The 12,582-nt window shown below is 40.6% G+C and overlaps 1 protein-coding gene across 1 annotated transcript in view; it reads right to left on the reverse strand.

Annotated features, from left to right (window-relative positions):
* SNX4 (sorting nexin 4) overlaps positions 1-10,709 on the reverse strand; it is a gene marked incomplete at both ends in the record, with an annotated part of 65,141 nt that extends 54,432 nt beyond the window's left edge. The window contains one exon of the mRNA XM_079704819.1: positions 10,569-10,709. Within this exon, the coding sequence (XP_079560945.1) occupies positions 10,569-10,709 (141 nt within the window). The remainder of the gene's footprint in view (positions 1-10,568) is intronic.
* Positions 10,710-12,582: the final 1,873 nt, after the last annotated feature.

Consider the following 12,582-nt stretch of genomic DNA (forward strand, 5'->3'; position numbering starts at 1 on the left):
AGAAACTATTAATTCAATAACTGAATATTTACTGAGTATTGATCAATACAATGACAGTCATTAGGAATGGGAAGATAACTGATAAAAGGTGCCTGAGTTCAGTGGTTCACTGCTTGCCTGAGGAATTCTCACCATCTAGCAGCTAATGTTCATCTGTGGCGTTCTTTAGGATTAAAGACAAAATGAAGACAAATGACAACTTTAATATAACAACTTTCAGGATTGTAGATGAAAAGAGTTGGTGTATCTATAGCATTCATTTAGTTAATCTTATTTAAATCACACAAGAAAGAAAATATATCACATTCACTGTTATACTACAAATTATGCGGAAAAGATAAAATTAAAAGAAAACAGGCCAAAAACCAAAATACAGGCAGATGGAGGTGAGCATGGAGCTAACTCAGAAGAGAAAGAATGTAAAGAAAGAAAAATAAATAGCAAAAAATAAAATAGAATTCTAGGCTGTAAAACTGACACTGCAAAAAAATCAAAACAGTAAGATGGTAAGCTCTCCCAGAATGGTAGTGAAAAAAAGACCTGCAAAAAGTGAAAATGATGAAAGATGATTTAAAAAAAAGGAAAACTAAGAACCAATGCTTAAATAATAGAAGTTCTTGAAGAAGAAATCAGAAGAAACAGAACAGAGATAATAATCTGTATAACTAAAAAGGAAACCAACAAAAATCCTTTCTGGATTGAAAAAATTTTTTCTACGGCTCCAAACTGAAAGGCATGTGGTCCATGTATAATGATTTAGAAAATTAAATATCTTCAGCATAAAGAAAAAAATCCTAGATCATTCCAATAGATGCAGAAAAAGCTTTCAACAAAATTCAATACCCACTTATGATAAAAATCCTCCAGAAAGTAGGCGAGAAGGAACCTCCCTCAACATAATAAAGGCCACATATGACAAACCCACAGCAAACATCGTTCTCAATGGTGAAAAACTGAAAGCATTTCCTCTAAGATCAGGAATAAGACAAGGTTGCCCACTCTCACCACTATTATTCAACATAGTTTTGGAAGTTTTAGCCACAGCAATCAGAGAAGAAAAAGAAATAAAAGGAATCCAAATCGGAAAAGAAGAAGTAAAACTGTCACTGTTTGCAGATGACATGATACTATACATAGAGAATCCTAAAGATGCTACCAGAAAACTACTAGAGCTAATCAATGAATTTGGTAAAGGAGCAGGATACAAAATTAATGTACAGAAATCTCTTGCATTCCTATACACTAATGATGAAAAATCTGAAAGAGAAATTAAGGAAACCCTCCCATTTATCATTGCAACAAAAAGAATAAAATATCTAGGAATAAAACTACCTAAGGAGACAAAAGACCTGTATGCAGAAAATGATAAGACACTGATGAAAGAAATTAAAGATGATACCAACAGATGGAGAGATATACCATGTTCTTGGATTGGAAGAATCAATATTGTGAAGATGACTATACTACCCAAAGCAATCTACAGATTCAATGCAATCCCTATCAAACTACCAATGGCATTTTTCACAGAACTAGAACAAAAAGGCTTAAAATTTGTATGGAGACACAAAAGACCCCGAATAGCCAAAGCAATCTTGAGAAAGAAAAACGGAGCTGGAGGAATCAGGCTCCCGGACTTCAGACTATACTACAAAGCTACAGTAATCAAGACAGTATGGTACTGGCAGAAAAACAGAAATGTAGATCAATGGAACAAGATAGAAAGCCCAGAGATAAACCCATGCACGTATGGTCACCTTATTTTTCATAAAGGAGGCAAGAATATACAATGGAGAAAAGACAGCCTCTTCAGTAAGTGGTGCTGGTAAAACTGGACAGCTACATGTAAAAGAATGAAATTAGAACACTCCCTAACACCATACACAAAAATAAACTCCAAATGGATTAAAGACCTAAATATAAGGCCAGACACTATAAAACTCTTAGAGGAAAACATAGGCAGAACACTCTGACATAAATCACAGCAAGATCCTTTTTGACCCACCTCCTAGAGAAATGGAAATAAAAACGAAAAAAACCCCAAATGGGACCTAATGAAACTTAAAAGGTTTTGCACAGCAAAGGAAACCATAAGCAAGACAAAAAGACAAGCCACAGAATGGGAGAAAATATTTGCAAACAAAGCAACTGACAAAGGATTAATCTCCAAAATTTACAAGCAGCTCATGCAGCTCCATATCAAAAAAACAAACAACCCAATCCAAAAATGGGCAGAAGACCTAAACAGATATTTCTCCAAAGAAGATATACAGATTGCCAACAAACACATGAAAGGATGCTCAACATCACTAACCATTGGAGGAATGCAAAATCAAAACTACAATGAGGTATCACCTCACACCGGTCAGAATGGCCATCATCAAAAAACTACAAACAATAAATGCTGGAGAGGGTGTGGAGAAAAGGGAACCCTCTTCCACTGTTGGTGGGAATGTAAATTGATACAGCCACTATGGAGAACAGTATGGAGCTTCTTTAAAAAACTAAAAATAGAACTACCACACGACCCAGCAATCCTAGTACTGGGCATATACCCTGAGAAAACCATAATTCAAAAAGAGTCATGTACCACAATATTCACTGCAGCTCTATTTACAATAGCCAGGACATGGAAGCAACTTAAGTGTCCATCAACAGATGAATGGATAAAGAAGATGTGGCACACATATACAATGGAATATTACTCAGCCATAAAAAGAAACGAAACTGAGTTATTTGTAGTGAGGTGGATGAGCCTGGAGTCTATCATACAGAGTGAAATAAGTCAGAAAGAGAAAAACAAATACCATATGCTAACACATATATATGGAATCTAAAAAAAAAAAAAAAGGTTCTTAAGAACCTAGGGGCAGGACAGGAATAAAGATGCAGATGCAGAGAATGCACTTGAGGACATGGGGAGGGGGATGGGTAAGCTGGGACAAAGTGAGAGAGTGGCATGGACATATATACGGTACCAAATGTAAAATAGCTAGCTAGTGGGAAGCAGCTGCATAGCACAGGGAGATCAGCTTGGTGCTTTGTGACCACCTAGAGGGGTGGGATAGGGAGGGTGGGAGGGAGACGCAAGAGGGAGGGGATATGGGGATATATGTATACATATAGCTGATTTACTCTGTTACACAGCAGAAACTAACACAACATTGTAAAGCAATTATACTCCAATAAAGATGTTAAAAAAATCCTAAGATTAAGGTAGAAAAATAAAAAACAAGACCACTATAAAAGAATAAAGACCAGATTTGTCCTAGATTTCACAATAATAAAGTCCAAATGACAAAGAAGCACCACGCATACAGGACACGCTTGAAATATTATAAAACATACTAACATATTGTTCCTTGAAAAATACTTTACCCCAGCAGGGTTTTTTTTTGTAGAAACTGATACTCTGTTCCTAAAACTTATAAGGAAATACAAAGGACCTAGAATAGCCAAAACAATTTTGAAAAATAACAAGTTGCAGGACCTACACTATTCAAAATTTATTAAAAAGCTAAACTAATCAAGACAGTGAGGTACTGGTGGTACAGACACAGAGATCAATGGATCAATGGAACAGAACTGAGAACGCAGAAATAAACCCTTACATTTAAGATCAACTGATTTTAATAAACACACCAAGGCAAGTCAACAGCGAATGGAGAGTCTTTTCAACATACAGTGCAGGGACAACTGAATAGCCACAGGCAAAAAAAAAAAAAAAAAATAGACCCTTTACTCACACGGTACACAGAAATTAACTCAAAATGACTTACATACTCAGATATAAAAGCTAAAACTGGGCTTCCCTGGTGGCGCAGTGGTTGGGAGTCCGCCTGCCGATGCAGGGGACGCGGGTTCGTGCCCCGGTCCGGGACGATCCCACATGCTGCGGAGCAGCTAGGCCCATAAGCCATGGCCACTGGGCCTGCGCATCCGGAGCCTGTGCTCTGCAACGGAAGAGGCCACAACAGTGAGAGGCCCGCGTACCGCAAAAGGAAAAAAAAAAAAAGCTAAAACTGGGGAATTCCCTGGTGGTCCAGTGGTTAGGACTCTGCACTTTCACTGTCGAGGGCCCAGGTTCAATCCCTGGTCGGGGAACTAACATCCTGCAAGCCGCTCGGCATGGCCAAAAAAAAGCTAAAACTGAAATTTCTAGAAGAAAACAAAGGAGAAAATCATTGTGATCTTGGGATAAGCAAAGAGTTCTTAGACACAATACCAAAACCACAACCCATAAAAGAAAAACATTTGATATACTGGACTTTGTCAAAATTAAAAATTTTTGCTCTTGTAAAGACACCATTAAGAAAAAGAAAAAAGCCACAGCCTAGGGGAAAAAAAAATCTGCAAATCTCATTAACTGATTAAAAAAAGAAAAAACTTGTATCTAGAATACCTGAACAACACGTATATACAACTCAGTAAAAAGGAAAACCACCCAATTTTAAACTAAGCAAAAGATCTGAATAGAATTTCACCAGAGAAGATATACAAATGGCAATAAGCACATGAAAAGATGCTCAACACCAGTAGTCATTAGAAAAATGCAAATTAAAACCATTTCACACCCACTAGAATGGCCATAATCAGAAAGATAGACAATGCCAAGTGCTGGCAAGGATGTGGAGAAATGTGAGCCTCATAATTGCTGGTGGTAATGTTAAATGGTATAGCCACTTGGGAAAACAGTGGCAGTTTCTTAAAAAGTAAACATAAACTTACCATATAACCCAGCAATTATGCTAGTCTAACTCAAGAGAACTGTAAACATATATCCCCACAAAGACTTGCACAGGAATAAATATTCATCATAGCAGTAATATTCATAATAGCTAAAAACTGAAAATAACCCCACTTCCATCAAATGGTGAATACACAAAATGTGATATATCTATACAATCGACTATTATTCAGTAACAAAAAGAAATGACTAATACATGTTATTATATGGATGAACCTCAAAAACATTATAAGGCGGCAGACTCAAAAGACAACAGAGTGTACGATTCCATTTATATGAAATATCCCAAAGACAAATTTATAAAGAAAGCAGACAGTGGTTGCCTAGGGCTAAGGGTGGGAAGGGGGATTAACTACAAAGGGGAATGAAGGAATTTGGGGGAATGACAGAAATGTTCTAAAACTAGGTTGCAGTGATGGTTGTGCAACTCTGCAAATTTACTAAAAATTACTGAACTTATATACTTATAATGACTGAATTTTACGGTATATAAATTATACCTTAATAAAGTTTAAAAAATAAAATAAAATCCATGAGTCCATAATGAAACAGCCAAATAAACAGAAATTTTGATGAGGAACAAGATATTTTCATAGTTTCAAAGTACGTCCCCACAAAAAGAGATCAGATTTGTGGTACCAGAGGTGCGGTATGGGGGAAAAAAGAACTGGATGAAAGCAGTCAAAAGGTACAAACATCCAGTTATAAGATAAATAAGTGCTACAGATGGAACATACAACATGATAAATATAATTAACACTGCTGTATGTTATTTATGAGGGTTGTTTTCTTTTCTTTTTTTTTTGGCTGCGTTGGGTCTTCCTTGCTGCACGTGGGCTTTCTCTAGTTGCTGCAAGCAGGGGCTTCTCTTGTTGCAGAGCGCAGCCTCTAAGCGCACGGGCTTCCGTAGTTGCAGCACGCAGGCTCAACAGTTGCGGCATGCGGGCCCCTAGAGTGCACGGGCTTCAGTAGTTGTGGCGGGTGGGCTCAGTAGTCGTGGCTCACGGGCTTAGTTACTCTACGGCATGTGGGATCTTCCCAGACCAGGGCTCAAACCCGTGTCCCTTGCATTGGCAGGCAGAGCCTTAACCACCGCACCACCAGAGAAGCCCCTATGAGAGTCGTTAAGAGAGTAAATCCTATGAGTTCTCATCACAAGAAAAAAAAAATTCTTTTCTATTTATTAAGTTTTCTATCTATATGAGCTGATGGATGTTCATTTCATGAAGACTGCAAGTCAAATCATTATGCTGTATGCCTTAAATATATATAGTGCTGTATGCCAATTATATCTCAATAAAACTGGAAGAAAAAAATTATGTCCACAAAAAATTAATTACAAAGGGAAAAAGAGTAACTTTATATTGGAGAAGACTGGCAGAAAAAGTGACCAAACCTAATCGTGTGCAAGCTGGTAAGAAGCAATTAGAAGAACACAGCATCATTTTAGTGGCAATTTCTGCCAAAGCAGCATAACCTGAATCTAATCATGAGAAAACATCAGGCAAACTCAAACTGAAGGGACTTCCCTGGTGGCGCAGTGGTTGAGAATCCGCATGCCAATGCAAGAGACACGGGTTCGAGCCCTGGTCTGGGAAGATCCCACATGCCGCGGAGCAACTAAGCCCGTGTGCCACAACTACTGAGCCTGCGTTCTAGAGCACGCAAGCCACAACTACTGAGCCCGTGTGCCACAACTACTGAAGCCCGCATGCCACAACTACTGAAGCCCGCGTGCCTAGAGCCCATGCTCCGCAACAAGAGAAACGACTGCACTGCAACGAAGAGTAGCCCCCACTTGCCGCAACTCGAGAAAGCCCACGCACAGCAACGAAGACCCAATGCAGCCAAAAATAATAATAATAATAAATTAATTTAAAAAAGAAGAGAGAAATATAAGAGGGCACTACGTGAAGTAATGGTTAAGTATTGTTTCCTGAAACAACGCTTATGTATACAAGTATATGTATACTGACTATGATGTAAAAATGTATTTTGTACTGTGAGTCACCTTCAAAAAAAATCTGAGAGCTGCTGAGGTAGAAAATGAGGAAAACATTCTTGAGAATGACTTAATTATCTGCTACTAAACTGATAAATTCTGTAACTATGCCTACACATTTTCTTTTCCTTTTTCATGTTATCTTCACCCACAAATGCCTCAAACCTTCCCCACAGTTCTGGCCTCCTCCACTCAGCTCTGTGCTGCCAATCTGTGAAGGTGCTAATTGTGTATAGGCATTTTCAAGCATCGGTTGCTCAAAGCAGTCTTAGCAGCGACCAGCACTGCTAGGCCTAGACCCCTCTCCCGACAAAAATCATTATGAACCCCTCAGGCAGTGGTTCTTCTCTGAGCAAATACTGTTAACTGCCAACTCAATGGAATCTTCCAGCCTAAAAAAGTATTTTTACATCCATTCCCTTGCTATTTCCTCTCTCTTCTGCCAGGACTAATTACTACTCTCTTGGAGACTGAATTCATCTCTCATTTTTCATATTCTAAACTACTTTAAATAAAACTGACAATACTTAAAAAAAATACACTCTTCCTTATAAGGAAAAAGTATGAAAAGAAAGGAGACTTCTAATTAGACAATGGAAAGGAAGAGGATGAAGACTCACAGAAAGAAAAATAAAAGAATACAGAAAAAGAGTTTACAACAGAATTTAAAGAATCTTAATTAGTGACGTTTAAAACCAGAAAAGATCTGCAACCCGTAGACAGTGCTTGTTTCCACTACCCCTAGGTGTAGGGCAACTGGTACAACTTCCTCTCCAGCCAAAATGTGCAGTGAAAAATAAGGCTGATGAGGCTTTTTGCCATCTCTGCCCACTATCTGCATAGGTATCTTTGTGGTGAAAAACTGATTGATAAATCAACACATCGTTTAGACCTCTTTTTCTTCTTAACATAACAACTTAATCTTAACTAAAGGAAAAAATTTTAAGTACAGTATTTTACAATTTACAAGACTATTTTTAACTTTTTTTTTGGAATGAAGCTGCATGCCTTAATGAACAAAGCACTGATATCAACGCCAGGCAGACCTGGGCTCAAATCCCAGCCATGCCACTGACTAGCTTGTGACTTTGGCCAAATCACTTCTTTCTGAGCCTCTGCTTCCTCATCTTTATATGTCTTTTGGGGGTAATTCTGAAAATTAAATGAAAAGTAGAGCCTTACTGTGCCTAGCACAAACAACAAATGTAACTTACATGTCTGCCCAGACCACATACCTATCTACCAGTAACAGTAGCAGCCTGGCTGTGGTTACTGCAATACTTCTCAACTGGGGATGGACTGGAGTGGAAGAGGGGATATGAAGAGGGAAAACGAGTAGACCTTCTAAGGAGGAGACTGGGGAATCTTTTAGGAGGAGGGGACAACATACACAGTACATGTGAATGTGTGTTTTTAAACTCCTGGTGATTCTGAAATATTTGTCCAAATGGCTTATATCTCTATAAATTACTAAATTACAGAGTTGTTTGAGGAAACTCTTAAGTTTGGGCAATAACGAATGGTCTTCTGCAACACATATTTACTGAAGCGTCAGGTAATACTGTGTAACTACAACTTTTACTGTATGATGGCATATTTGGGTTTTCAAATATCTTAAACTGAACACATAGGTTTTTTTTTAATGAGATATTTATAATCACTTTTAAATAAACATAAATGGATTTTATACTATAGTTGCAACTTCATATTAGTTAATTAAGTATCCAAAGGCTTTCACAAAAAAATTACCAAAATGTTCGTCATAATCAAAATTAAACTCATGATGTAGCTAACAAAAGATATGACTCTTACCTTTTGAAACAATCTAAAATTGCTTTAACACATATCCACAAGACTGGCAAATAATTTAAAGTCTGAAAATATTAAGTGTTGATAAGGACAGAGAGCATGAGGCACTACCAATGGGAATACAAATTGGTATATTCACTCTAAAAACCAATTTGGCACTACCTACTACCATATATTCTATGCTACCACCCTATAATCCAGCAATTCCACTGTTAAGTTTATATGAGACATTTGCGCCAAGAATATGCAGGAAGAAGTTCATGGTAGTAGAAACTTTTAGAAATAGCAAGAATCTTTTAACAACGCCAGTGTCTGTAAACAGAAGAAAAGAGAAATCAACTGTAGAATATCTATAAAATGGCATACTATAGAGCCATGAGTATAAATGAACTAAGCTACATTTTCAATGAATCCCCAAAACATCATAGAGCAAAGAAAGGAAGTCATAGTAAAACTAGTCCACTTATATAAATTTCAAAATCAAGTAAAACTAAACAACATATTGTTTAGGGACACTTACCATAAGATTATTTTTAAAAAGCTAGAGAATTGTTAACACAAAATTCAGAATATAGATTACTTCAGTGGTGGAGGGAGTGGATGTAACCCAGGAGAATATATGGAGGCTTCAAAGGAACTGATAATTATTTTGTGAGACCCTTCTCTGCATTAATGGTATACTTCACGATAAAAGTTTCTTCCTTCCTTTCTTCCCTCCTTCCTTCCTTCCTCCCTCCCTCCCTTCCTTTCTTTTTAAGAGAACAGAAAAACTAAGTCACAGATGGGAACCTTCATTAAAAAAGCAAATCACTTAAGAGCCAAGTTTATGCACTACAGAATACACACACTTCTCTCACATTTCGTATGAGATACTGACCTCTCCACAAATAATTCTAGAATTTGGGAAGAAATTAAATGAAAAACTTAAAATTCACCCATAAAAGTCTTCATGCTATCCTATATATCTCGACATTTCCCCCAAGTAGGCAAAAGGTTCAACTCCAATATTGAAGTTCCTAGCTAGTTAAATCTTTCTAGCTTCAGTCAGCAAACAACTTTAACTTTTCTTTATCCATTGACCATAAGGATGGGCCGTTTTGCATTAGCACTAACACCTGTTTCAGAAAAAAAGAAGCAAAATGGACGAGCAATGCACACTCTGATTAGGGTGATCTGATGAGAAGTACTCCATTGAGTTTCTGAATCGCTTCAGTTCAACCTGGTTTACCCATCCTGCATTATGCATGAAAACACTACGGAATGAAAGCAATTACAAACATAAAATAATGCATTTTCTCCTTTCCTCAAGCAAATGAAAATCACTAATTACCAACGGAGCTTCACAAAGCAGATACATGACACGTCTCCACTAGGAGATACAGCACGGACCCCAAATGAAGAAATTACAGTCAAATAAGGAGTTTTATTTAAAAATCTTTTTCACTTGTACTTTTTCATGACTCTAACACTTTGCTCCATCTCCTGAGGGTGACACCAAGCCAACCACCCTTACTGCCCCAGACTTGTTCTGCAAGTCCCCCATTCTCTTCCTTCTCAAACACCGCTGCCACTGCCCACGGTGCCCTCCGTTAAGCCTTCTCCTCCGCACAACCCCTTACAAGATGCCAGAAGCATCAGCGTTCCTCTTCAGGTCCAAACTCCCAGGCTCCCCGACCCTGAAAACCGCACCTACGCCAGCCTGGCGCTTCCCGGGCCCCATCTCCACGTCCGCCGAGCCGCACCCACAGAAAGCCCTCCGCTCCCTTCGCCGCGCCCCCTCCACCCTTCCAGTGGTCCTGCAGCGCCCGGCGCTCGCCCCCTACTCAGAACCCTCATTTCCCACTGAGCGTCCCCCCTGCCTCTGCACCTGTGGCCCGGCCTTTCCACCCAGCTTCCCAGTCACCGCGGGGCCTCTCGGCCGAGCCCACCGGCCCCGGCCAGGCTAGACCAGCCCAGACTTGCCCGCTAGGCCCCGACCCAGGCCTGGCGACCTCTGCCGCCTCTTCTACTCACCGTGCCGTCCCCGGGGCCCTCGTCCCGGGCCCCCTCCGCTTCCTCACCGACCACAGACTCCAGCCCACCGTCAGGGTGGCCCAGCGGCTCTAGGGGCGCAGGCTGCAAACGCCGCTCGGGGTCGGAAAGCGCCTGCTCCATAGCTGCGGTTCGGTACGGCGGACACAGTGCGCCTGCGCCGCTTCGCCCAGCCGAGCCCGCCCCTCCACCCGCGGCCGCTGCCAGGCCCCGCCCTCTGGGCATGTGGCCTCCCCACCCGGCCTGGCCTCGTTCGCGGCTGCTGCGGAGGCAGAGAGGGCTCCTGGGCGAGGGCTGAAATTGGGGATGGGGCTAGGAAAGAAGGGCGGACCTACAAGGGAAGTGGTCAGCTGCTAAGCCAGGCGACCCAGGAATCCGGGAGAACTGGTTGAGAGAGAGAAAGAGAGAAAGGCAAGAAGAAGGTTAAGATCAGAGTAGGTACTGGAACCATTCAGGTCGGTGATCACCTAAAGAAAATTGAAACTCAAAAGAAATCGGAGGTTGGGACTTCCCTAGTGGCGCAGTGGTTAAGAATCCGCCTGCCAGCGCAGGAGACACGGGTTTGAGCCCTGGTCCGACAAACTAAGTCCGTGAGCCACAACTACTCAGCCTGCGTTCTAGAGCCTGTGAGCCACAACTACTTAGACCTTGTGCCACTACTACTGAAGCCCGCGCACCTTAGAGCCGGGGCTGGGCAACAAGAGAAGCCACTGCAATGAGAAGCCCGCACACCGCAAGGAAGAGTAGCCCCTGATCGTGGCAACTAGAGAAAGCCCAGGCAGCAGCAAAGACCCAACGCAGCCAAAAATAAATAAATAAATAAAAAGAAATTGGAGGTCGCGATCTGACTTCTCCCTCTTGGCCTCTATCTTGCCTGCCATTATTGGTGCCATTCCTCGCCCCACCTACCCCCCCCCCCCACACACACACACCCGGAAAGATCTGAGCCGCATAAATTATTGTCAGCAGGTTGAGTAACACAATTAGCAAAAGGTAACACTTTTAAGTGTTTGAGAAAAGTTAAGCGCTTGACTGAAGCCATACTTGAGTTCTATCTTAAGTGTTTCTTGAAGCCCTGGAGATATCTGATAATTTTCTACAAACACCTCAGTTGAATTTTCGAACCTGCTTCCTAGACAAGCATTCACTATGGTACTCTGATGGGAAGCGCTCACTGGGTGTACCAGACTGTGGTACTTTGAAGTACCCTGTACACAAAGTCTGGTCATCGATTTTTCAAGGAGAGAAACTTATCTTTCTGCCCAAATAACTTGGCTGTTCAAAGCTGTGACACACAATTTTCTCCTCCTCCTGATACTTCCTCTGGCTTGGTAGCGATTTTTCCCATTCATCCCTAAAACCTCAAGTTATCATGTCCAAGTGCTATTATCACTTTGTTCAAAAATCGGTTATGACCTTTCTCATATTTTTTTTTTACAATTATTTACTTACATGTCGGTCTGCCCCAACTAGGCTTCAGACTCCTTTAAGGCAAGGACCCTATTTTATTATTTTTTTCTTACCAAACCTAGGACATTTACTCAATAAATGTTTTAAGGCATTTAATCAGTTTTTCAGGGAATATCTGCGCTAGGCAAATTCTCAGGAATTTTTTTTTTCTTAGTTCCACCACGAGGGGTTGAACCCGGGTCCTTGGCAGTGAGAGTACGGAGTCCTAACCACTGGACCACCAGGGAATTCCCAGGAACCATTTTTAAATCAGAAGACTATTTTATTAATTTATTATATGAGAAATAGATATCTTCTTTCCAGGGACAGATTTGTATCTGTTATCCTGTGCCCTTTTCCCAGTTTTGAGATACCCAGGAAACTAAGTCCTAGAGCCATTGGGATAAGTGCTCTGTGCTGGTGACTTGAGCATCTCACCCTGCAGTGAGTAGTGTTAGAAAACAATATTCAACTGAGTAAACTTTGAAGATCTTGTTGGCTTTATTCAACAATTCATGGAGCAGGCAGCATCCCATGTAGCAGATAG

This window comes from Hyperoodon ampullatus, assembly GCF_949752795.1.
Source record: "Hyperoodon ampullatus genome assembly, chromosome: 5".
NCBI classification, from domain to species: domain Eukaryota; kingdom Metazoa; phylum Chordata; class Mammalia; order Artiodactyla; family Ziphiidae; genus Hyperoodon; species Hyperoodon ampullatus.